At 42.7% G+C, this 27,541-nt stretch overlaps 1 protein-coding gene across 2 annotated transcripts in view; it reads right to left on the reverse strand.

Moving 5' to 3' along the window:
- Positions 1–27,207, reverse strand: part of ATP7B (ATPase copper transporting beta) — a 46,944-nt gene extending 19,737 nt beyond the window's left edge. The window contains exons 1-13 of one of the 2 annotated variants that reach the window (XM_032783975.2): positions 27,130–27,207; positions 19,463–20,699; positions 14,849–15,118; positions 12,780–12,943; positions 12,201–12,362; positions 8,953–9,029; positions 8,291–8,465; positions 6,939–7,172; positions 5,976–6,067; positions 5,707–5,834; positions 3,583–3,737; positions 3,250–3,384; positions 828–1,022 (exon numbers count right to left, since the gene is read on the reverse strand). In XM_032783975.2, coding sequence (XP_032639866.2) covers positions 828–1,022; positions 3,250–3,384; positions 3,583–3,737; positions 5,707–5,834; positions 5,976–6,067; positions 6,939–7,172; positions 8,291–8,465; positions 8,953–9,029; positions 12,201–12,362; positions 12,780–12,943; positions 14,849–15,118; positions 19,463–20,699; positions 27,130–27,135 — 3,030 coding nt within the window. In that variant the 5' untranslated portion in view covers positions 27,136–27,207. The remainder of the gene's footprint in view (positions 1–827; positions 1,023–3,249; positions 3,385–3,582; positions 3,738–5,706; positions 5,835–5,975; positions 6,068–6,938; positions 7,173–8,290; positions 8,466–8,952; positions 9,030–12,200; positions 12,363–12,779; positions 12,944–14,848; positions 15,119–19,462; positions 20,700–27,129) is intronic. The other variant, XM_032783973.2, reaches the window with a different exon arrangement.
- Positions 27,208–27,541: the final 334 nt, after the last annotated feature.

The raw sequence follows: 27,541 nt of genomic DNA on the forward strand, positions 1-27,541 counted from the left end.
CCCCTAATCATTTTTGTTGCCCTCTGCTGGTCTCTCTCCAATTTTTTCATATCCTTCAGTTTTGGGCCCCACACTACAAGGACACAGTACTCCAGATGAGGCCTCACCAACGTCAAATAGAGGGGAATGATCGCGTCCCTCGATCTGCTGGCAATGACCCTACTTATACAGCCCAAAATGCCATTAGCCTTCTTGGCAACAAGGCCACACTGTTGACTTATATCTAGCTTCTTGTCCACTGTAACCCCTAAGTCCTTTTCTGTAGAACTGCTGCCTAGCCACTCGGTCCCTAGTCTGTAGCAGTGCATGGGATTCTTCTGTCCTAAATGCAGGACTCTGCATCTGTCCTTGTTGAATCTCATCAGGTTTCTTTTGGCCCAATCCTCTAATTTGTCTAGTCCCTCTGTATCCTATCCCTACCCGCCAGCATATCTACCACTCCTCCCAGTTTAGTGTCAGTGTCACAAGATTCCTGCAACATAGGGAGGGAAGTACTTGTAGTAACCCCTTTGACAGCTGGAGGAAAGATGAGGGAACAAAAGTGAAAGTGACTTGGCACAAGGTCATACAGCAAGTCAGTGGCCCAGCTGGAATGAGAATTCAGGATCTGCTGGCTCTCACCCCTTTGCAGTGACCATTAAGAAGCACTGCCTCTTTCTGTTATTCCAAAAAGTATCTATCTTCAAAAATAAGAGCAATGACCAATTATTAAAAAAAAGTAAAAAAGTCATTTTCCATAGATTAACAGAGTTTGCTGGGAAATTTTGTTCTAGCTGGCAATCCGCATAAATGATATTAATACAACATTTCCATGATGAGGTATTAACCTTGTGGGCCATTTCCAGAGGTTTTCCACCTTTGATGAGAATACCATTCTGGGCAGCAACTCCTGTGCCCACCATCACAGCTGTTGGAGTAGCCAAGCCCAAGGAACAGGGGCATGCAATGCACAGCACAGTGATTGAAGTTTGAAATGCAAACCTCAGTATTACTTCAGCTTTTGAGAGGTGTTTGTTCTGATGCTGCAAGAAAACAAAACAAAACAAAACAAAAACAGAGAAAGACGTAGGTTTGCTAACATACGAGACAATGCACCAAATGTCTAGTAAACAGCAGTAATTTCAAATATGCAACTGTCTAGAAATCTCCAATATAGAAAAGAAAACAGAACAGATTATAGTTACCAGGCATACTGGGAATTTTATTTAGCGGCAAGTCCCACCCTCAGAGCACAGACAGAGCAGAAGGGCAGCATGATATACCTTGATTTTGGTAAGGCTTTTGACATAATATTGCATGACATTGTCATAAGAAAACTAGAGGAATGTGGTCTAGATGGACGTACTATAAGGTGGGTGCTCAACTGGTTGAAAGACTGTTCTCAAAGAAAAAAAAGAACAGGAGTACTTGTTACACCTTAGAGACTAAAATTTATTTGGGCATAAGCTTTCGTGGGCTAAAACCCACTTCATCAGATTCATAGGAAGCAGGGCCAGCTCTAGGTTTTTTGCTGCCCCAAGCAAAAAAAATTTTGGCTGCCCCCACCCTCACACCCCCCACCCCAACCCCAGCCCTGGGCTCTCACCCACCATTACCCTCCAAAGTACTTCACATAGGAAGAAAAAAATCAAACGCACAACTACAAAATGGAGAATAACTGTCTAGGTGGTAGCACTGCTGAAAAGGATCTAGGAGATTATAGTGGATCACAAACTGATGAGTCATCAATGTGATGCAGCTGCAAAAAAGGCCAATATGATTCTGGGGTGTATTAACAGAAGTATTGTATGTCAGACACAGGCGGTAACTGTCCTGCTCTACTTGGCACTGGTGCAGCCCCAGCTGGAGAACTGTGTCCAATTCTGGACATCACACTTTAGGGGGGAGGGAGGCAGTGATAGCTCAGTGGTTTGAACATTGGCCTGCTAAACCCAGGGTTGTGAGTTCAGTCCTTGAGGGGGCCACTTAGGGAACTGAGACAAAAATCAGTACTTGGTCCTGCTAGTGAAGGCAGGGGGCTGGACTAGATGATCTTTCAAGGTCCCTTCCAGTTTTAGGAGATTGGTATATTTCAAAAAAAAAAATGTGGACAAATTGGAGCAAGTCTAGCAGACAGCAACACAAATGAGAAAAGGTTTAGAAAACCTGACCTATTAAGAAAGGTTAAAAAAAACTGGCCATGCTTAATCTTGAGAAAAGAAGACTGAGAGGGGACCTGAAAACAGTCTTCCAATATATTAAGAACTGTTATAAAGAGGACAGTGATTAGTTGTTCTCCATGTCCACCGAAGGTAGGACAAGAAGCAATGGGCTTAATCTGCAGCAAAGGAGATTTAGGTTAGATATTAGGAAAAGTTTTCTAACTATAAGGGTAGTTAAGCTCTGGAATAGGATTCCAGAGAAGGTTGTGGATTCCTCATCACTGGAAACTTTTAAAAACAAGTTAGACAAACACCTGTCAGGGATGGTTTAGGTTTACTTGATCCTGCCTCAGCACATGTGGCTGGACTTGATGACTTCAGGGTCCCTTCCAGCCTTACATTTCTATGACACTATGCTGGGATCCCACTGGGGCTGGGTGAGAAGGGATCCTCCACCAGAAGTAGAAGACCTGTTCCACAGTGAGCTATAGCCAATGGATCCACATAGTGGTAGCTTCATTGACATTACACCTCTCACCTGTTATGCCCCAAAAAACTTCTTCCATCCTCAGATGGGTCCCCAAAATTTTGCTTATACTCCGCTCCTGTGGAGATTTACCACTTGGAGTAATAAACATTCCAAATGCAAAAAAGTGCTGCTATGCAGATTTGTTCCCAGGTAATAATACAATCTGTTGTATTTTCCCCTCCACCTGTGAGGATGCACAGCCTTCCACGATCTATAAGCCTGGCAGTACAGTTTACATGTCTTAATTGTAATCAATATGGCATTCATCTTTCTAAAGGCCAGATCCAGGATCAGCAGCAGTGCAGGCCCCTGGACCATATTCATCCCTGGTATATTGCCATTGATTTCATTTTTTGTCAGAATCACATGCAGAGATGAAGATGGACTGACAACTCTGTTGAGGTTGGCCAAAAATTAACTACATAAATACATTTAGTCTATTCTACACCCAAACCTAAACGCATTTGAGAGATGAGGGTGCTTGGCACCTGGCAGGATCAGACCTTTGGAAAGTACAAAAGCTACATTACTAACATTGGGCTGTTGAGAGCAAATATTGGGACAAATAGCACTACTTACAGGAAAGTATTTCTGAACAACATCAAAGTTTATAAAACCAACTGTGATCCACACTAACAATGTCACTGTTGAAATGATGATGATAAATGGAACAAAATATCCACTAAACTTATCAGCCAATTGCTGGATGGGTGCCTACAAAAATAAAACACAAAGATACTTATTTTATGACTAAAACAACTATAAGCACAGAGTGGACATGATAACATCCATCAACCCCTATTCCATAACTGAGTTGGTTTTTAAGTCTGTTTCTTGCTGATTCCAAAACAAATATCACAAGAAAAGCAGCCTTGCTGATTTATATACAAAGTGGAGTATTTTTATTTTTACCTTTGACATCTGAGCTTCTTCTACCAATTTCACAATTTGTGCCAGGGTGGTGTCAGACCCAACGTGAGTTGCATTAACAAGAACTGAGCCATGCGCATTTATAGAACCTGCAATCACTGTGCTCCCAGGTTTTTTAGTTACTGGCATGGCTTCCCCTAGAACAAAAGAGCAATAGGTCAGGACAACTACCTAAAAGTAGTCTGGGAGCACAGGTACATAAAGATAGATAGCCTGCTACAGACTAGATGATAATTCAGTTTTGAATCATAATTTGAAAAAAAAAAAAAAAAAAAAAAGACTGATTTTTTTAAAGGGCTGTGTCACTTTTCAGGAAAATGTTTTCCCATGTTCATTTCCACAGCAGGAGCTCAGCAACCACCACTGCCTCTTTCTTGCTCACTTTGTCACTCGCTCACCTCTAGAGGCCTGATCCAGAGCCCACAGAGGTCATGCCATTCACTCCAGCAGGTTTTGGATCAGACACCACGGCAGAACCTATAGGCTGTTTGGCCAGCAGTTATTGATTCTAGTGCTGGCCCATTGGGGGTCCTAATCAGGAATATTTCTCCCCCCACCCAACACATGCTAATAATTAATAGGGAGCCCTCTTGAGCTGCTCAGGGGCCCTAAGCAGTTGCTTAGTCTGCTTATGCCAGCGCCAGCTGTGCCTATTGTTTATTTTTAAAGCCTTGAATGGATGTGTCCCAGTGTATCCGAATGACCTCTGATCCCAGCCACTCAAAGATCAGAATCAGCTAGTTCAAGGTGCTTCAGTTGCAACCTTGAGACAAATGAGCTAGACTAGCACTGTTTTTTAATTATGTACCTCTGCCAGGGAAGTCACCATTTATCACATTACCAGTCAGTCTGCTCAGGCTCAGCAGATAGTTGGAATGAGGTGGAACAATACTGTAACAAGTCCATGACCACCTAGGACATCACTATGCTGCACTGCTTGGCCACTTAGAACATCATGAGATCACTGGGAAGGGAATTTAGATTTTCATGTTCCAAAATTGCATTAAAGTGAGTTAAAGGAGAATCCTCTTTAGCCATACTCCTCTGAGCACAGGGCCTGAGACTCTTCCCAGCCCTTATACAAAACACACACAGGGGGAAAGAGAAGGTTCCTTGGTCTTTCGCTCTCTCTGTGCACCCCCACAGAGGCCAGGGACAAATTGGCTCAATACATGGAGACAGCTTAGGAGAACTACTTTTGGCATCTATGTCAGAGAGCAAGTGGTCTAGACCCCTCCCTTCCAGAGACTAGAGAAACTGCCACCTTTGCAAAGTTCCCATGCTGACACTGGCTCCTGGTGTACTAGCACTTGTCACAATTTGTATTTCCTTTGCCATATTTTTTTCTCCACATGGGTTTAGTCATGTGAATGGTTCTCAAAATGAGAAAATTCCACACATACCCCAAAATCAAATCAAACCCAAAACAAGCAAGCAAATGAACTGTTAATGTTTATAGTTGTTTTAAGAATTTATAATGGCAGGAATCAGGTTAAAAAATAATATATCTATGTGTCTGTCTCAACATCACAGTTTCCGATGCGGAAATTTCATGAAGTAGAAAAAATTCTGGTGAGCATAGCAAATGTTAGGCAATGATGCTCTCCTATCCTGCTCCCTTGATGAACGTCTGGGGTGATTGTTCTCAAGTCTGCACATTCACTTCCTGATGGATATGAGCTGTTGTCTATTCACAGTTTATTAGTTAGTATTAAAAACGCACCGTTTTTGCAAATATGTTCTAGAGAAAACTCCCTCCAGGTCCCCAGCATCTTTTAGAACTAAGACAACCGTGCTTAAAGCCCTCAGTCCTGAAGTCCATGCAACACTGCTATTCGCTGATCAACAGAAGTCACGATGGCCAGAACTGAACAGAGGCATCTAGTTCAGATCCAGTCTTCCCCAAAGTCCGGTGTAACCAGATATCGGGGCTTGAATCAGCCTAGTATAAAGGCCAGTCCCACAAAGTAGTCTGAATTGGTATCAGAACTTTCCCAAAGCTAAGAGGAGTGGATAAAGAGGAGAATGAATATGGGGAACAAGTGTGAACAGTTTAAGAAGGAGATCCAGCAGCCAGCTAGCTTTGCTAAGCATAAAGAAAATTACCAGTAATGAGCGATTCATCTGCCATAGAGCTGCCTTCAATGACTTTTCCATCAACTGGGAACTTCCCACCAGGGACAACTTTTATAATGTCACCCCGCTGAACCAATTCAACAGCCATCTGCTCCTCCCTGTAAGAAGCACCCAATTATGAGAGATGAACAATTTGATCCATCCCATTAATGGGAACAAAAATACTTTTACCATTAAATGCATCAGATCTAGTCAGCCCATCCCAGCAGGCTGAAGAGCTTTGGGTGAATAATATATACCTGATGATGGAGTGGTCAGGTCCAAGAGTCACTACGGTAGCTTCAGTAGCTTGGAGAGACATTAGTTTAGCAAGTGCTTCTGATGTTTTACTCTTTGAAAACATAAAGAAAGATAAATGCTTGAGAAGTTGGTCCAATAAAAGAGATTACCTCACCCATCACGTGTCTCACATTTTAAGTAGACAATGCACAGGGGGCTGGACTTGATGACCTCTCAAGTTCCCTTCCAGACCACATTTCTATGATCCTGTGTGTGCAGTCAACATAGCAACACACCAGGCTCTCATCAAACTGCAGCATATACCACACTGCACGCCAGAAATGCTCCTATCAAAATTCATAGATTTTAGGACTGGAAGAGACCTCGAGAGGTCGAGTCCAGTCCCCTGCCCTCATGGCAGGACCAAATACTGTCTAGACCAGCCTGAATAGACATTTATCTAACCTACTCTTAAATGTCTCTGAAATGGGGATTCCACAACCTCCCTAGGTAATTTATTCCAGTGTTTAACCACCTGACAGTTAGAAACTTTTTCCTAACGTCCAACCTAAACCTCCCTTGCTGCAGTTTAAGCCCATTGTTTCTTGTTCTAATTCTTAAGGCTAAGGTGAACAAGTTTTCGCCTCCTCCTTATGACCACCCTTTTAGATACCTGAAAACTGCTATCATGTCCCCTCTCAGTTTTCTCTTTTCCAGACTAAACAAACCCAATTCTTTCAGCCTTCCTTATAGGTCATGTTCTCAAGACCTTTAATCATTCTTGTTGCTCTTCTCTGGACCCTCTCCAATTTCTCCACATCTTTCTTGAAATGCGGTGCCCAGAACTGGACGCAAACTCCAGTTGAGGCCTAACCAGCGCAGAGTAGATCATGTATTCTACATGTAAGCAGTTTCTGTTCATAGAGATGCCATATTATTTTTACCATTACTGTACATAAGTGCTTAACATGTAGACTGGTTACCTTTGCTATGTGTTCCAACCATCTCCCAAGGGAAATGAATACGAACAACATGGGTGGTGTGTCAAAGAATGTGATGGGGCTTTCCTCTGCCTTTTCAGCTATAGCCACCACCAAGATCACACAAGAGTACATATAAGCAATAGTTGTGGCCAGTACAATCAGTACATCCATATTGGCTGTTTTGTGCTTCAGTGATTTGTAGGCTTGGACATAAAAGTACCATCCACCGAGGAACTGTTAGTGAAAGTATATACAAATGCCTATTAATCACAGCAGTGAAAGCAGGGCATATACAGCACAGATTATAGCAAAGAGCTGTAAATAGCGAGGCTGATGTTAATGAGCCTGATTCTTAGCTCACACTGGTTTAACCATGATCTAACTTCAATGGAATTGTCTTATAACTTAAACCCTTGGGGACAAAGTCTGTCTTTGTTCTCTTTGTGCAACACTTCACACAATGGGGTCCCCTGTCTATGACTGGGCCCCCTACCTGCTACCGCAATACAAACGAAAAATAATGGAGTTACTCACTCCTGATTTACATCAGTGTGTGTAAGAGAGAATTAGGTCAATTGAACAGAAATGTTCTAAATGGTTAGATGTAGTCCCGTCATAGCAGGACTGTGAGGAAATGCTTTTAAAGCCTCATTGCAACAGAACAGGAATAAAGTGACCCAAGTTCACTGATATCCCACCCACCTAATCGCTTCAGTCTCACTCTTATCTTACCCTCTTTTCACTTCTCGATCCCCATCCCTCTGTGCTCCTTTCCCCCTTCTCACTGCTATGTTGTACACATTCCTCCTTTATCCTCTCACATTAATTGCTGAATACTCAACAACCCTGTGAAGTTAGTAAGTCGGTATTATTATTCCTTTATTACAGCACAGGGAAAAATTGTGGCATAAAGATTAAGTGACTTGCGTCAGGTCACACAGTGACCAAATAAAGAGTTGAACTCAGGACCTTAACTCTTCTAGCATAATGTTCAGCCCTCTCCCCAAAGAGTTCACTCTAACCAGGCATGACATGACAGGTGAAAAGAGAAAATAAAGGGGTGCCATGCTGGGTTGAACATTATACTAGAAGGGTTAAGGTCTTGAGTTCAACTCTTAATTTGGTCACTGACTCACTTTATACATATATCTAAAAATTACACTTGCACAATACATTATAATTGTCAATACCGGTTTAATAGGGCTACTTAATCCTATCTATCCTGAATTTACAGGGGGATGGGTGCAATCCAATAAGGCTTTCCAGTCTAATTTTTTTTTTTTTAATTAAATCAGCTTATGTAAGAGGACATTGAAAGGAAAGAAAATACCCAAGAAATACTGTTTACATACCTGAACCAAAGTGCACAAGACAAAGAAGAGAAGATTTAAAATAGATAATCCAGGAATTAGATTTTGTTCCAGTACCATAGTGCCATGCTGTTGGCCATCAGGTATTAGCATATAAATCATTAAGATTAAGACAGGGATTCCAAATACTAGGCTGCACAAGAAAGATTTTCTCCATCTGAAAAGTAGAAGTAGTGAATCCATGGTATTAGAGTACACTTTGGTAGTATTGGGGCCAAATACTGCACACGTACAGCTCCCCGACTGAGCTGAGCACACTCAGCCCCTCGGCAGAACTGGCTCCAAGTCATTACTTCTTTCAAGTGATTAAACACTTTGGCTCAAGTTCCTTTGCCAGATGCAAGTTTCAGATACATAAAACTCTCTACAAAAGCAGCAGAGAGTCCTGTGGCACCTTATAGACTAACAGACGTTTTGGAGCATGAGCTTTTGTGGGTGAATACCCAGTTCGTTGGATGCATGGACTCTCTACAAGTAAAAACTGAAAGGTAATCCAAATGGGTGTCAGAGTAATTGAACTGAATAGCAAATGACTAAGTACGTGCATATTAAATATGCCTTCCACAAGTATAAACCAGATTACAAGTGTGAATAGTAATCTGTACACCAGTTAGAGGCCCTCTCTTTGTGAGAGTCATACTTACTGTTTTATTTCCTTTTTGTGATCCAAGTTATGAGCATTAGGGTCTCTCTTGGCCAAGGAAGCATGAAAACCAATTCCCTTTTTATAAAAAAAATAAGACGAGAGTTTGGTTAATTGACATTATGTACAACAGATGAAAACTTCATCTAAAAGAATCCATTTAAGATCAGAAATGTCAGTACAGGGAACTGTTCCATGCTTTGGTGAATGCCTTCTTTTTATTTATTTATAGTGTCTGTCAAAGTGAGAGGAGTTCAGATAATGCCAATGATGATGGAGTAGGAGACAAAACATGTATGGTAAGGTACCTCTTTTATTACACATATCCACAGTCATCACAAATCACGCATCCTGGGTTTAACGGTGGGCACAGCTGGAATTTTGAAGGACTGATATTCCCCTTCAAACTTCACCAAGGAAACATTTGAAAATACAGTAGAACCTCAGTTACGAACACCAGAGTTGCAACCTGACCAGTCAACCATACACCTCATTTGGAATTGGAAATACACAATCAGGTAGTAGCAGCAGAGACAAAAAATCCCCAAAACAAACAAACCAAAAAACCAAACATGTAAATATAGCACAGTACAGTCTTGAACATAAATTACTAAAAAATAAAGGGAAATCACCATTTTTCTTCTGCATAGTAAAGTTTCAAAGCTGTATTAAGTCAATGTTAAGCTGTACACTTTTGAAAGAACCACCATAATGTTTTGTTCAGAGTTATGAATGCCTTGGGAATGGAGGTTGTTTGTAACTCTGAGGTTCCCACAGCTCCCATTGGTCAGGAACGGCAAACTGCGGCCACTGGGAGCTGCGAGCGGCCGTACCTGTGGACGTTCAGGTAAACAAAGCATCTTGCGGCCTGCCAGGAGCTTACCTTGAACAAGCCATGAACCAAGTTTGGGAATCCCTGCTTTAGAGGCATATTACAAGGTGTTTTGCTTTTAAAAGTCTGCTCTCAACATCTATTGTGTGTCTCACTGGATTACTCTGAACAATCATGGGAGTCAATTCCAATTAAAATTGAGGTACAGTAGAACCTAAGAGTTACAAACACCTCAGGAATGGAGGTTGTTTGTGTGACACTCCGTACCACAAAGCAGCACCCTGGAATCCCCATATTCACCACCATCATATAATTATGATATGTTTTGTATGAAGTATGCCTTGTGAGATAGTTTCAAAGTATTGATCTGTTGAACATTAATATCCCACTGGATTGTATGTGCAATCATTATATGTGAGGTTATGAAGTATTGCTGTATGTGTTACTGAAATATGTTATGAGGTTGGGAACACCCACAACCAACCTTTCAGGTACAACAATAGAGTAGCCAGACAGCATTAATGGCTCATCAACAACCATCAAGAAGAGAATCTGCTAGCCTAGAGATTTCCTGGAGGAGGCACATACGCCATGGGGGTGGACTAACCCTCCTCACAGCAAAGATCTTTCTAGCAGGTTGGAAGAAACTATAAAAGAGGGGGAGTGACATCATTATTTGGCCTCGCTCCCTCCACAACTCAACATCCGGAAACACATCTGGAGGAAAAAGACTTTGAGCTGGGGAGGGTGGTCCCAGGCTGGGAAAGAGTCCCAGCTTATGTATTGAGGATCTGTGACCTGTTTGTACTATCTGTCAGGCTGAGACACTGCTTGAGTCAAACCCTGTTTAGTTTGTAGAACTCAGACTGCAAATTTATTTTTATTTCTTAAGTAACCAACTTTGATCTCTATGCTTGCTACTTATAATCACTTCAAATCTATCTTTCTGTGGTTAATAAATCTGTTTTAAATTTTATCTCAAACTGTGTTTTGGTTGAAGTGCTTAGGAAATCTCAGCTCAGTTTACAAAGGCTAGTGTGTGTCCTCTCCACATCAAGGAAGGGGCAAACTAGGTAATGAACTTGCCCTGGTCAGAAGCCTGGCCATGTAAGACAGTATGGTTCTGGGGTGCAAGGCTGGGGAGCTGGGGGGAACTGGCTGGAGCCTCCCTGTTGATGGTTCATGAGTGGCTGGGAGATCATTCATGTAACTCAGTTGGGTGCGTCCCTGCCTGTGGATGTCTGTGTAAGTGCAGTGCCTGTCAGACACAGCATCACAGTGTGAGAGGGACACCCCAGACTGGTGGGACAGAGGGCTCAGTGGTCCCACAGTCCCGGTTGCACCCCTGGAACCCCACTGCAGTTCGTAACTCTGAAATGTTCAGAGCTGAACAAAACATTATGGTGGTTCTTTCAAAAGTTTACAGCTTAACATTGACTTAATACAGCTTTGAAACTTTACTGTGCAGAAGAAAAAAGCTGCTTTTAGCCATCTTAATTTAAATGAAACAAAACACAGAAAGTTTCCTTACCTTGTCAAATCTTTTTTAGTAGTTTACATTTAACACAGTACTGTAATGTATTTGCCTTTTTTTTTTTTGGTCTCTGCTGCTGCCTAATTGCGAACTTCTGGTTCCAGATGAGGTGTGTGGTTGACCAGTCAGTTCATAACTCAGGTGTTTGTGACTCTGTACGTTTTCAAAGTGGTATTTATCTGGGTTTAGTGCAGGGGCAGGCAACCTATGGCACGCGTGCCAAAGGTGGCACATGAGCTGATTTTCAGTGGCACTCACACTGCCTGGGTCCTAGCCACCCGTCCGAGGGGCTCTGCGTTTTAATTTAATTTTAAACGAGGCTTTTTAAACATTTTAAAAACCGTATTTACTTTACATACAACAATAGTTTAGTTATACATTATAGACTTATAGAAAGAGACCTTCTAAAAACGTTAAAATTATTACTGGCACGTGAAACCCTAAGTGAGAGTGAATAAATGAAGACTTGGCACAGCACTTCTGAAAGGCTGCCGACCCCTGGTTTAGTGCCTTTCTGCTGCACAGCTGCTCTTAGAGTCTCTAGGTGGCAGTAGAGAGCAATCGGAGGTAACATTCTGTTGGACTCTCGGCAGTTCGGAGAAGTACCTGGTGCAGTACACTGAGCAGTAATGAAGGGGTACATCACACTTTTACCAGGTATTGAAACTTTTAAAAAGCCCTGAAATGATTAACATCGCTGGAGGCTACCCTTTGAAGTATGTAGCCTCCACTGACCATACACTATTGGATTTGTAACATATGGGAAAGTGTACTTTATCTAAAGCTGTACAGGTCAGTGAGCCTCTCAGAACTTTTAGTCACTTCCATTTGTTTTAACATCACCTTATATTTATTATTGGTTTGTTTTAAAAAAAAAACTTACCTCAATAATTTGTATAATATCTCGAGGTCCAATGATTTCAGGATCAAACTGGATGTGAGCTTTGCTGGAAGCAAGCGCTACCGAGGCATAGAAGATGCCATTAGTTCTGGTTAGTTTGGATTCAATATTGTGAACACAGGAAGCACAAGTCATCCCTGTAATCTGAAGAACAGAATTGTAAATGCAGTTAGTGATCTCTACAGTTCAGAGCAATCTCTCTCACCACTGCTCCTTGTTTGGGGCTTTTCAAAGTTATGCAAAAAGTTTGCACTGCTTGTGAAACTGATTTTAAGAAAAGAAGAAGGTTTTCACTGGATTCATGAGGAGTGCAGTGTTTTCCTGCCAAGAAAGGCTTCTCTGTGCACTTGGGTAGCTGCTCATCTCTCTTTACCTAGTAGAAATATTTTTGCCCCTTTTGAATAATTTTTTTCTTGGGTAGTTAAGAAAAGCAGCAGCAGCATCCATCACCACAGCTGTTCAAAGCCACAACCCATTAAAATAGATTCATTTGCAAAGACACATTCCAGTCAAACTTATACACGTACCCCAAAACCCGTACATTCCTATCATGATACTCACAATAAGCTCTGCATTGCCATCTGTAGCAGTATGATCTTCTATGACTGTAGCATTGAAGCCCAAGTTTTGGATCAGCTGTACTATTTCAAGAGGCTGAATGCTCTCTGGCTTGTATTTTATCTCCGCTTTCCCTGCCATCAGTGCTACTAGCACTGAAACGATACCTGCAATGGGAGCAATTGGGTTATATTAGATACTGTACCTCCTTTGAGAGCACATAATTCAATTGGTAATCAAGGGGCACACCAGTAATAAAATACTTGGACATTTAATGGTTTTAATCACTCTCCCCACTCTAATGTTATGCCACGAGTATTTTGACAAAATAGGACAAAAGCTTCCCTTTCTCAAGATACAGATTCTTCCCTTTAATTTAGTCATGCAATTCCTATTAGCATTTGAAGAATATGAGAATCGGCTTGGAAGCTCTTTGGGGCAGGCGCTATGTCTTACAATGGGTCTATTCCAGGGCCAGTGCAAGGATGTTTCGTGCCCTAGGCGAAACTTCCACCTTGCACCCTCCCCTCCCCCATGTCCCCACTCTGAGGCACCCCCCTTGCAGCAGCTCCCCACCCCCTCTGCCCCAGCTGACCCTGCTCCGCGCATGAGCACGAGCATCCCCAGCACGCAGTTGCTGCTTCACTTCTCCCGTCTCCCAGGCTTGCGGCGCCAATCAGTTCAGGTGCCGCAAGCCTGGGAGGCGGGAGAAGTGAAGCAGTCACCGTGTGCTCAGTGAGGAGGCGGGGCAGGGGTGAGCTGGGGCGGGGAGTTTCCCTGCATGCCGCTCCCCCGCTTTGCTTGCTGCAGGCTGCCCTCCCCGCGCTCCCCTGCCCCAGCTCCCTCTGCCTAAATGCAGGCGGTGACTGGGGTGGCTGAAGATCCGGCCACCAAGGTCGCTGCCGAAGAAAATGGTGGCCCCCCAAATCGCGGTCGCCTAAATGGTTGCACCGGCCCTGGTCTATCCACCAGCTATCCCTTCTATCCAGTATATCCCCCAACTGGTATAGTCACTGACGGATTGAATATAGTAGTGTGGCTAGTATCAACATGAGTACGTAATTAAGTAAATAAGAATATTACATCACATCTACCCTTAAGAACACATTTTAACATGTATAACAATAATAGAGTTTTAGGAGACAGAGCTCCGGACTGGGGCTCAGGAGACCTGGGTTCAATTCATGGCTTTGCCACTGCCCTGCTGGGTGACCTTGAGCAAGTCACTTCCTGCCTAGTGCCTCAGTTTCCCCATCTGTAAAATGGGGATGATACTGACCTGTGTAAAGTGCTTTGAGATCTACTGATATAAATTGCTGTGCAAGAGCTAGGTATTATTTATTATTGACAGAATGCAGTATCCTTCTGTAGTGATGCGGGACTCACCCCTGCAGTGCCTTCTGCTGGTCATCTTGCGAATTAGCCCTCCAGCCGTTGGAGTGCCCTCTGCAGGCTGGTGTCCCGCTATCGCTTGGCCTCCGTGTCCCTCCCAGACCCAGTGCCCCGTTATCTGGGGTGTTGTCCCTTGGCAGTAACCCCTTTTTCTCAGGGTCTCCCCACCCACTATCCCCACCTTGCCTCAGTCTGGGCTACTGCCAGTCCTCAGCTAGGCCCCGCTCCCTGGGCAGACTGCAGTGTAAAAGCCACTCATCACTGGCAAGGAAGGTTTGGACCCTGCTGACTTTGCCTACCCCAGGCTGCCCTCTGCAAGCCCCAGTACCCATTGGCCTTCTGCTAGGCCACAGCCTGGGGCTTTCCAGGCTGCAATTCCTCTGCCTTTCCCCAGCCCTGCTACACTCAGGTGTCTTGTTTGGGTTGCTGCAGGCAGAGGGAGACTGACTAGGCTTCTGGCTCACAGCCTCTTATTGGGGCCAGCTGGGCCTGACTGGGGCATGGCCACAGCTGAGCCTACTTTCCCCAATCAGTCTAGGCTTCTTGCCCCAGCCACAGCCCTCTCCTGGGCTGTTTCAAGCCCTGCAGGGCAGGAGCGAGTAACCACCCCGCTATACCTTCACGTCCAGAAGATCCCAAAGTACTTTACAGACCCTCTCTAGGAATGTTAGACATCTCACCGTCTTCTTTTTGCAGATTTCTTTCAATGTTTGACACACATGATGCGCAGGTCATGCCTGTGATCTGCATAAAGCACTTTTCTGTTGTCGCTACACGGGGTGGCTTTGGACTACCGAGGTAAGAATTCTTTGGCTGGTCATCGGACAAGTAGCCTAGATGAGAAGACTCAGAAACATTTTCTGTTCTCTGGGAAGCTGACTCCCAAGCATTAGGCTGAATTGCAGCGTCTCTGAAAAGAGGTTGATCCATATATTTCCAAGTGGTGGTATCTTGAATAAACACACCATAAACAGAATTAACATGGGTTAACAGACTATGATAAAATGTTTCAAAGAAGCAAATTGAAAACACATTTAACAACAGAAACATCCAAGGTTTTTCAAATGACAAGGGATTAACTACCCTGTGATCTTGGCTTCCTTAGTCACAAGTAACTTGTTACTCTGGGGCAGATTACCAACACTGCATGACCATTTTGCTTTATTTAGTGGCAATTCATCTTTAATCAGTGAATGATCCCCTTCTATCTGTCTATTTGTTGATATTAATATCTATCCTGAGGGTGACTTCGTGACAGTTAAAGCATTAGAGAATTCAGTCCAGGTACATGTTCATATTGTCCTCATCTCCTTTCTTTCAGGACTCCAGCTCAGCACCTGATCTCTAACCAGGATTAGAATATAAGTGCATTTCTCAGCAGATAATCCAAATGCTGCTCCATAAATTGAGCAGCGAGCACTGGTGTACACTGGTGTATTTGATCCTGAGGGTTACTGAGCACTCACAAGTCACACTTTTTGTCAAGGATACTGTCAATACTTAGCATCCATCAGGATCAGGCCCAGTGGGATCAATTCTTCCCCTTGCTGGGCACTGAGTAGGCCACCTCTGTAGAATACACAGATGGAGAATCCCCAACCCCAGCCAGATCCATAGACCAGTTCTTTACACTAAGCCAGGGAGCTGCTGAAGGAGCTGCCCCATTTATCTGGGTCTGGGAGGCTTCTGCACCCACACTATGATCTATCCACAGACAATCTCAGATGCTTGAACTATTGATGTCACCTTCTAACTGGCTATTTTTTTGCCACTGTCTCACACTCAGCTGTAAGCGGGAGAACATGGTGGAAGTGAGGTGGAAAGAGTAGGGGCCCCTATTCTGGGGTTGCAATGGGGAAAAAATAGTTCAGGCCCCCCGAGCTGATGGAAGCAAGAGGGTGGAGGCTTGCAGGCTGCCCAGTGGGTGCTGGGGAGAAGGGCAGAGACATGTTGGGCTGTGGGGGGTGAGCTGAGATTGGGAAGAGGACCTGAGGATGGAGTGTAGACAGAGTGCTGAATGACTTTACTGCTTATTGCCCGGCTTTTTACAGTTTGTGTTGATGTGGATTTTCAGCCTAGCTGTCTTAAATCAAAGGTAACCAAAAAGTCTAGGTGGAAATGAATAATAAGTCTGCTATAAGCTTAAGCTCTCCCCTCCCCCCCCCGGTCAGTTTGTTAAAATATCCACAAAAATCCAGACCAACTTTCTTATCCTCATGCTCTGTTCATGTTACCTTTAAATGTCTGGGTTATTTTGTGGTTTTAGGTATCTGTTCCATGATTTTTAACTTTTTTTATTTTGCTAAATGAGTCACAAGTTAATAATGCAAAATATTTATAGCTAAAAGCATTTAAAATACAAACAAAACGGTCTTAAAATATACTGTCTACTGCCTCTTAAATACTAAAGCACAGTTTTCCCTAATACCCCATTCCTGGTTTTATTTTATTTATTAAATCAAAGTTTAATCAGTTGTTTAATCTACATTCCATACATTAAATTCTGAAAGAACAGGATGACCTTAACAAAAAGGGCAGAGTTTGTGAAAAAAGAAGTAAAAAGTGTTATCAATTCTTTTTACATAAAATAGTTTAAACTAGCCTGCATTTTGTCTCATAGTTGGGTGTATTAACCAATTTTATACCATTAGATTTCTCTTAATTTAGGCTCTGTGTATATTGTATAGAATAATGCTGAAAAACCAGTATAACGCATGTGTAAGAGCCTTATCTACACAGCAAAAATAAATTGAATATATTCTTAAGGTAGTTTATCTATAAAATAGTATACAATTTACTTTGAATGTATGCGTAATTGTTTTCAGAAAGAGAAAAGGAGGGTGGATGTTGGTCCTGTGTCTGTGGGAAAAGAGTGTTCTTATCTCTGGTAGAGAGTATAATTAACTCTTTTACATAAAATAGTTTAAAACAATTATGTATTTTGTCTAAATGAGGTGTATTAACCAATTTTACATCATTAGATTTCTTTTAAGATAGGTTGGGTGTAGTTTGTATAAAATAATGCTGAAAAAAACAAGTATGAATGTCTGTGAAAGTGGGTGACATAAAATAATATAAAACTAGTTTGAATTATACTTACAGTGATTATAAGATAGCCTACAAGTTGGCTTCAATGTATGCCTAATGGCTTTGAACAGTAGGGCAGCGGTGTGGGAGGTGAATGGTGCTATGTTTCTGTGTGTTCTATGTTTTGCTATTTTTTTTGTTAATTTTATCTGTCCTTCAAAAACTTTACAAAATTTAAGAGACTTCTAATACAATGTAAGCCATTATGTAGAAAGAGGAAATTTTATTTCTGGTCCAGAATTCAACAGATATAAGCCTAACTGCTAAATTTATATAGTTCTTATAAATCCACAGGCATTCTCCTTTTGTTTGGTATTTTAGCTCTAACTTATATTTTAAAATGCTGCAATAAATAAAGTGCTGTGTTCATAGTGACTTGGGAAAATATGGAGTAAATAAATATCTATGGATAAATCCATAAAGTGGATTCAGAATGGTAAAATGTATCATAATTTCCTATGATGTGTGGGTCCCCACGAGGCCTGTTGGTTAAATAATACCTTCTGATTGATTTAGCCAAGGAGGTGTGATTTTGTCTCAAGCTTCCAGAACAGGGATTCCTGTTATTTGGGCAGTACCAATCTGAGGCATGAAATGCTTCCCTCTTCTCTCTGTTTCCTTTCTTGGTGGTTTAAAATTATTTTAGTATGTAATGAGCTCTATAGCTATAGTCTCTCTCTCTCTCTCTCTCTTTAATACTTTGGTATATTTGTGCATTTGCTAAACAAAGCTGAACAAACAATGTACTAATTGCATATAAAATATTTTCCTCTAAAAATGTATGTGTGTATATATAAACACTTCGCCTTTCTGTGTCAGTAAGCCTGTGCACAATTATTTAGAAAAGTATTAACTCCATAAAAAGTTACTCTCTAAAAGTGCATATTAAAAATGCATTCTTCTGCCATTCAGACTTTGCACACCTTTTCACTAGACTTTAGGCAGAATTGCACTAAATGTGTAAAAAGCACATTTTCCACTAAAAAATGAAGAAAGGGTGTGAAAGCTATATTTATTCATTTAGTTCTAATACACCCAATAAAGATAAATTCAATTTTAAAAATAACCCCCCCACCACCACCACCACAATGGCTGACAGTGCCAAAAATTGATGTGTCCAAAAATAAGACCGAGGAATGGAATAAAGCAAAAAGGGGTGTGGAAACCTGTCAAAATTATATGCTGAGTAAAGCAATAGCTTTTTACTATTATTATTCTTGCTTTTGAAATTCACCAAGTAAATGAGATTATACACTATAGCAACATCTTAACCATTAAACTCCATGTGCTCACAATGCACTTGTTTTATACATCTATACATTATACTTCTCCCATTGAACATAGGTGCTGGAACTAGGGGTGTGGGGGGATGCTGCACCCCCTGGCTTGAAGTGGATTACATTATATACAGGGTTTACAGTTTGATTTAATGGCTCTCAGCATCCCCACTGTAATAAATTGTTCCAGCACCCCTGACACTGAAGTCAATAGGAGTTTTGCCATTGACTCTCTGGAAGCAGGATTAGGCCCTTGGCATAACCATTCTACAGGTGAGGTACAGAAGATCTACTAAGGATACATCTGCACTGCAGCTGAGTGTGTGTGATCTGCAGCTTATATAGACATATACATATATGCGCTAACTTTACTCTAGTTGGCTGGCGGGCACAGCCCATGTTTTCACTTCTATTTTTAGCAAGCTAGCTAGAGTACAGCAAGCGCATGTACATCTACACCAGCTACTAATCATACCTCCAGCTGCAGCATAGACGTGCCTTGAAATACCAGGCAGCAGTTCCCGTGAGGGAAATAGTTGCTTTTAACTGTGAGGTATTTTATTAAAGTGTTTGTTCTCTGTGTATATTATTTATACTCACACCAGCTTGGTGGGTGGAGGGGAGAAGAGTGGAAACCTGTTTCAGTGGAGGGTAACTCATATGTTTTCTCAGGTTCTCTGCTATTTAAAAGCCACTGTATTACTGGTTAGACTTTTGACTGCATACTGTAACTTAAAACAACTCTTTTGCCTAATAACGCACTCACTTGAATGTGGAAATAAATAAATATGGCCTGTATTATACAGAGCAGGCCAGATCATAATGGTCACTTCTAGCCTTAAAAACAAAACAAACACCACACACACAATCAATTTTAAAAGTAATTTTTTTCACTTTCTTCTAGCTTACTTATAGAAAACATATAAGTACCTGCGAGAATGGAAGCATCAAATCCCATGTCTTCTATAGCACCTCTTAGCTCTTCTGAATTAGTTATAGCTGAATTGTAGTGTATGGTTCCAGTCCTTTCAGCTAACGAAACTGATATATGTTGTACCCCTTTCCTTTGGGACACTGTGCCTTCTATGGACTGTACACAAGACCCACAGGTCATTCCATCAATACGAAGTACAGATGTGCTTGTCAGCTGATCCCCAGAGGACATGCTACGAAACTGAGGTGATGAAAATGCTGCCTTTGATAAAAGCTCTCTGTTATTTGCTTCCACTCCATTAGGGAGGGAGACTTTAAAGTTACCAGGTGGAAGGGCCTCAATGGCTTGTTGCAAAGATACTGGGGTAATTAGGTTTGGGTTAAATTGCACAACAGCATTTTTATGTTCCAATGACACTTTAATACTTTGTACGCCTGGAAGACCTGATATATTTTCTTCGATGTTTTTGATGCAAGACTTGCAGTGCATCCCTTCTACTCTCAGTTTCATGGTAGTTGTACTATTCATTTTGCCCACCACTGGCTCCACACTGCTATTGTTCAGGGTGGCTGGAGTTTTCTTTGTGCATATAGTCTGCAAGCGTTCTAGATCAATCATACCAAGCTTTAATGGGGCTTGCTTGCTCTTAATTGTGCTTTCATACCCCATGTTATCAATGTGTTTTTTGAGGTCTTCGGGTTGAATGATGTAAGGCTGGTAAGCAATGACTGCTTCTTGGTTACTGAGGGAGACTTTGATTCTCAGCACGCCATGTAGTTTTCCAATCTTTCCTTCAATGGTGTTGACACAAGATTGGCATGTCATACCCTCTACTCGCAGCTTCATTAGTGCTTCGTCCAAAGATGTCGATCTTACAGATGATGCTGTAGTTCTTGCTTCTGCAATGCTGGCATCAAAGCCCATGTCTCCAATTTCCTGGCAAACCTCTTGGGGGCCTATTTCTGACTGTATATATTTTATTACAGCATTGCTCTGCTCAAGGGAGACCTTGATGCTCACAATGCCCTTCACCTTGGAAATTCTGCCCTCTATCGACTGCACACAAGACTGGCAAGTCATACCCAAAATATTGACTGTGATGGTGCTCGTTGGAGGAAGCAGAGAGGGCATATTTTCAGCGCTCCTCTCGTAGCCGATGTTGTCAAAAGCAAAATTCTGCTTCATGGTTGGTTCCTGTACACAACTAGCAGCGGAGCTAGACTTAGACAAAGCCTGAAGTGTAAGAAAAATAAACAGTAAAAACCTAGATGTAACTTCTCAGTTCCAAAACAGCAACATTCTACACAGGTGGAAGTGCTGCTAAGTTAACTGATGCCAGGAAAATGCACAGGCCACAGAATCTCACCCACCCGCTCCTGTAATAAACCCCTAACCTATGTCTGAGCTACTGAAGTCCTCAAATTGTGGTTTAAAGACTTCAAGGTGAAGAGAATCCTCCAGCAAGTGACCTGTGCCCCTGTGCAGAGGAAGGCAAAACCCGCCCAGGGCCTCTGCCAATCTGCCCTGGAGGAAAATTCCTTCCCGATCCCAAATATGGTGATCAGCTAAACCCTGAGCATGTGGGCAAGACTCACCAGCTGCAACCAGGAAAGAATTTTCTGTAGTAACTCAGGTCCCACCCCATCTAACATCCCATCGGGCATATTTACTGCTAATAGTCAAAGATCAATTTATTGCCAAAATTAGGCTATTCCATCATACCATCCCCTCCATAAACTTATCAAGCTTAGTCTTGAAGCCAGATATGTCTTTTGCCCCCACTGTCCCCTTGGAAGGCTGTTCCAGAACTTCACGCCTCTGATGGTTAGAAACCTTCATCTAATTTCAAATCTAAACTTCCTGATTGCCAGTTTATATCCATTTGTTCTTGTGTCCACATTGGTACTGAGCTTAAATAATTCCTCTCCCTCCCTGGTATTTATCCCTCTGATATATTTATAGAGAAGAATCGTATCTCCCCTCAGCCTTCTTTTGGTTAGGCTAAACAAGCCAAGCTCTTTGAATCTCCATCCTAGTAGCCCTTCTCTGTACCTGTTCCAGTTTGAATTCATCCTTCTTAAACATGGGAGATGAAAACTGCACACAGTATTCCAGATGAGGTCTCACTAGGGCCTTGTATAACAGTACTAACATCTCCTTATTTCTACTGGAAATACCTTGCCTCATGCATCCCAAGACCGCATTAGCTTTTTTCATGGCCATATCACATTGGCTGCTCATAGTCAACCTGTGATCAACCAATACTCCGAGGTCGTTCTCCTCCTCTGTTACTTCCAGCTGATGAGTCCCAAGCTTATAACAAAAATTCTTGTTATTAATCCTTAAATGTATTACCTTGCACTTTTCACTATTAAATTTCATCCTATTACTATTACTCCAGTTTACAAGGTTATTCAGATCTTATTGTATGATATCCTGGTCCTTCAGCTTTGTGTCATCGGCAAACTTTCTTAGCACACTCCCACTTTTTGTGCCAAAGTTAGTAATAAAAAGTTTAAATAAGATTGGTCCTTAATATCCTTGCTTAATTCACATTAGAATTAAGTCAGTTATTTACATAAGTGGGTGCCTTGTTCATCTGAAGCAGATCTTCAAATCCATTCATGTAATTTTGCCTCGCGAGCAGATAACTTAGGAATCCAGATGCCTGGGTCAGGCCCAAAATGGTAAAAGTTTAACACAAAGAATTCATTTTCCCAACCCCCATTGTCATTCCCTTTCTCTGCAACAAAAATCCTGTTTTAGTCCATTCTATCCTTTCCAGGGGAAACTGGAAGTGATTGGAGGTTCAGAGGCATGTATGTGGTTTCCAAATCCCATTTCAAAAAAGTAATTGAAAATAAAAGCTAAATTTAAATGACTGTGTTTCCCGCCCCTCAGCTGTTAGCTAAAAATACAGGCATGTTGACGTGATAGCAGGAAAAGAATCCTTTCAGAAAGTTAAATAAGTCTCTCTTATGTAAGTACTGTCCTTAAGATATAGGATCAAACATGCCCATATTTTCATTTTGACGAGTCTTGTTGAAAGGTTACAAAAATATGTAACATTTGTTTAAGGGCTCAAGGATTTTATTCTCTTCATAAAGATGTGATAGAATAAAAAATAAAGCGAGGCAGATGGGCGTTAAGGAGGATTCCCAATCACCCATCTAACAAGAAAGTCTTAGTTACAGAGGTATAAAGCCCACTTTGTATATTTAAATATTCTTATGAGAAAATCATGTTCCGGTTACTTACATACTACAGATTGTGTATGTTCTACAGCCTGAGACAAAGGTGTCAACAGACAAAGGGCTGGTGGGAAATCTCCAGAGCTTTGCTCCAGTTTATAGAAGTCATATGAAAAAAACAGTCTGGGGTGAACGATTTGCAGGAAACAGGTAAACGCACGTGACTAGGTTACCAGCCGTGCCAGTTTCCTGTGGATTATCTCCCGCTCCCTCTTGTTTTTCATTTTGTTTTGTTTGTTTTATGGGTAGCTGTCCCCAGGAAATCTGTAGTCTTACCTGGGACATTATAAATTCGCGGGTTTTGCCATCCACATCCTGCAGCTCCCAGCGACTAGTGGGGCCAACCGTAAACAGGCAAGGCCGCTTGACTCAAAGAAAACAGCTGAGGCCAAAAACCCCCGCCCTAGCCAAACCCCTCCCAACGCCAACCCTGACAGCCCCCCCGAAACAGTCCCCCTGCCCCCCAAGCACCGCCCACCCTGTGGAAACAAACCCTCCTTCCCCAGCGCCGCCCCGCCAAAACAATGGTATTGAACCTTAGTAATATGTTATAGGGGGCCCCTAAGGTAGTATAATTACGGTAAAAGAAAAATGTCTTTTTGCTAGAAGTAGAGTAAGATCTTCCCCCCACTTTGTAATCAATTGCCCTGTTGAATGAACGAGGCGTGACTGAGGAAGGCATGGAAGGCAGCACTTCCAGACAGCTGCAACCATTGGAGAGGGAATGGGAGCCAGACCAGATCAGTAGAACAGGTCCGCCACTGACTCCTCGCTCGCTTCCTCAGCCCCCCGCGGCTCACCTGCTCCCCCGCCCCCCGCCAATGCCCGCCCACTCGCCTCCTCAGACCCCTACTCCTCTGGCTCACCTGCCCCCCCTTCCCCGGTACGCATACTCAACCCCCGTCACTGTCCGCCCGCTCGCCTCCTCAGCCTCCCACCCTCCTGGCCAGTCAAGAGCTACCAAAATCTTAACAACCGGTTCCCTCCTCACCCGATAAGGGGGTCGTGGCCCACCCCTGCCCCCCAGGACTCCTGCCCCATCCAACCCCCCGTGTTCCTTGATGACCCTTGCCCCATCTACCTCCCTTCCCTGTCCCCTGACTGGCCCCCCACCCCATCTAACCCCTCCTCTCATTCCTGATTGCCCCTCTGCCCCATCCAACCACCCCTTCACCCTGTCCCCTGCCCGCCCCTGGAATCCCTGGCCCTGACAGCCCCCTGCGACCCCTTCCACCCTCCCCCTCCTTCCTGACAGCCCCTCCGGGACCCTTGCCCCCATTCAACCCCCCTTTCCCCCACCCTCTGACCATCCTGACCCCTGCTCAGCCTACTGCCAGTCTGGGGTCCCAGCAACCGGCCCTGCACAGCCTGCTGCCGGTCTGGGGTTCTGGCTGCCGGACCCTTGCCAGCTGGGGTCCTGACCACATGCCCTGCTCAGCCTGCTGCTGGCCTAGGTGAACAGAACCCCAGGCTGGCAGCAGACTGAGCGGGCTGGCGGTGTAAGATCAACATTTTAATTTAACTTTAAATGAAGTTTCTTAAACATTTTGAAAACCTTGTTTATTTTATAATACAACAATAGTTTAGTTATATAATGTATAGACTTATAGAGAGAGGCCTTCTAAAAACATTAAAATGTATTACCGGCATGCAAAACCTTAAATTAAAGTGAATATTAAATTAAAGAATCTATAAATGAAGAGTCAGTACACCACTTCTGAAAGGTTGCCGACCTCTGATCTAGCTTCAACTTCCGGCCATTGGATCTAGTTATATCTTTGTCTGCTGGATTGAAGGGCCCATTATCAAATATTTGTTCTTCATGAAGGTACTTACAGATCTTGGGCAGCAGGTGAACCCCAGGAGGCTATCCCCTAGCCCAGACCACCCCTTCTGCCAAGGGCCCCACCTCTCCTGCTGAAGCCCAGAGTCCCCACTCCCCTCGGCACGGCAGCCAGCCCCACACCCTTCCCATATACTCCCAGGATGTCCAAGTGCCCCCAGTCCCGGAAAGCCGGGCGGGTTAGGGGCGGGCAAGAGGGAGGTGCCCCCGCAGCCCTGGGCGAGCAGCATAGCCCTCCCCAGCCCTGAAGAGCTGGAAGGGCACACAGTCCCATCCCCCACACCCCCATGCACCCCACCCTCCCTCCCCCAGCCCCAGAGCGCAGGCTGACCCCCATTAGCCTCTCTGCCCCAGTTTACAAGGTCATCCAGATCTTCTTGTATAATATCCTGGTCCTGTGCTGTGGGGGGCTCTTCCCCAGGGCCCTAGGCTGAGCAGCTGGAGGGTGGTGGCTGCTGGCCAGGAGCCCAGCTCTGAAGGCAGAGCTGCTGCCAGCAGCAGTGCATAAGTAAGGGTAGCATGGTATGGTATGCCACCCAGCTCTGAAGTCAGCACAGAAGTAAGTGTAGCAATACCATGACCCCCTAAAATAACCTTGTGACCCCCCCTGCAACTACCTTTTGGGTCAGGACCCCCAATTTGAGAAATGCTAATCTCCCCCCATGAAAGCTGTATAGTATAGAGCAAAAATACACAGGACTAGATGTCACAGGGGGAGACCAAATTTAACAGTCCATGACAAGTTTTTCATGGCTGTAAATTTGGTAGGGCCTAAACACGGACACCCATCTTGTCTGAGTTTATTTGTCACCCAGCCTAGCTGCTAGGATTTTCAGATTGTTGCACAATTTGCACACGCAAATTACACTCTCTCCCCACCTCCCACCTCCAATAATAGGAGGTGCTACCAGCTCAATCTGTAATAAAACAGCAGCCACTTTACAATTAAAAATGTCATTTTAATGAGTAAAACACTTTTTTTTTTTTGGTTTGTCAGCCATGAGTGTCCATATAGATATTTCTTTCCTCCCTTCACTCTCAACCTAGTGTAGTAACACAAAACAAAGGAAGACCATTAACAAATAATAATAGCTGCTATTATTACTAGCTGTTATTAGTAGCTAATAATACCCATACATAGCTGTTACAGTCCTTGGCCCTTTTAAAAGCACAACCAGGAGCTCTGTATTATTCCATGGAATTCATCCTTCAGGAGAAGATGACTTTTAGAAGGCAATACCTCTATATGATCCTTTATAGCTTCAAAGCACGTTACTAACTAAACCCTGTTACATCTCTGTGAAGGAGGTACTGTCACCCCCATTTTACCAATAGGAAAGAAGGCAAAGAAAGGTTGAAGTAACTGCAGCAAGTCTTACTAGATTGATATGCCATATACGGCACATTTAATGCCTCTAAGGGCTCAGTTTAAGTTTAATTAAAAATAGATTACTTTAAGCAGCTTTGTTCAAAGCTTTTACATTGGCGCAGAGGGGGGAAGCCTCTGTGGTACATGTACTGTATTTCTGATTTGGAATGAAAAAAGCCTGATTGCATGCAGTTTTCATGTATCTCGTATAATTAGTAGTACAGTATACCCAACATAGTAAATACCTGAACCAAGTTTGTAAAAAGACCAGTTGGCAGAAGTAACCTAATCTTATGTCAGGTTTGTTTCTCATATTATAGATGTTTTCCATAAAACAACTAGAGATAGTAAATGCCTTCAGATTTACTTTGTCTGTCCCCGATTGTCATTTCATTCTAGTTTGATGGTAATTGTTTAAGTCACTTTAAAACTAAACTATAAACATACATGGGTTTAAAAGATAAGTCATTAAAAATATCCTGTCAGTTAAAACACCAGACTCTGAGTCAAGTTACACTGTTATAGTTTATGTGCACTTTAGCATTATGCTGTATCATCTGTATTTTTAGTAAGAATCACAACCGCATTTTACAAGTTCATTTTTCAAAATGAAATAGCACTTCCTCCTAATAAGATTTACTGTACAAAACTATGATATAGTTACAGACAAGCCTGAGCGAGAAGGCAGTTGTGGCAATTGTACTACCACGATCTTTTGCCGGTTTCACTGGTATAGTTATAGGTAAGTAAAACTTATCAATAATTACGATCATTTTCACTGTTCAGGCAATTTCTCTCATTCCATAGGATAACCAAACCACAAACTGATGCCTAACTTCTGAAATAAATGCAGCTTAAAAAGAAGGAAGGCTAACATATTATATGTATATGTTGTAATTACTAGGGATTCCCACTTCATATTATTCTAGGTAGAGCTGGCAATGACGCCTACTAGTTAAAGCTGCCTAATATTTTGAAACTCTGCATTTATAGATGATCTTTCAGAGAATTTCAAAATACTTTGCACTTGTACAGCCATTTTTTTATGCGAGAAAATCCAAGGATCTTACAGACATTAGTTATACACCACCACTCCTGGGATCATAACGAGCTTTGAATATAAAGGGGTAATGTATCAATTAACAATCTATATCCAGTATATTTTGTTTTAAGCTCCAGTACACTTTGTTGCAAACTTACATTCATGCTGTTGACTTCTGATGCTCCCACCGAGTAACTCTGTGAAACTCTCTTTTCTTTTCCAGGAGATCCTGACTTGGAAGGTTCACTGACAATCAGCAGTACAGGCACAGCGTTAGATGATTGCCGCTTATGAAAAGTCACCAGGGTTACATTTTTGTTGTTTAAAGTAGCCAGGGTGGACTGGTCCCTTTTCAAATCACTGTCTGATTCCCTCTCCATTATCTCTCCAGGCTTCAAATATTGTAATGCCAAATGGGAATTTTTAAGACGTTATTCCATTAAATTAGCAGAAAAACTTCTCCCAGTGATATCCAGAACAAAAGTTCTTTTCCTCTGCATCAGTGTTCTCCTCTTTATGTGTTCATGGTGAACTCCTAATTCTAATCTGCCCCCTTTATATGTAAGTACC

This window comes from Chelonoidis abingdonii, chromosome 1, assembly GCF_003597395.2.
Source record: "Chelonoidis abingdonii isolate Lonesome George chromosome 1, CheloAbing_2.0, whole genome shotgun sequence".
Classification (NCBI taxonomy): domain Eukaryota; kingdom Metazoa; phylum Chordata; order Testudines; family Testudinidae; genus Chelonoidis; species Chelonoidis abingdonii.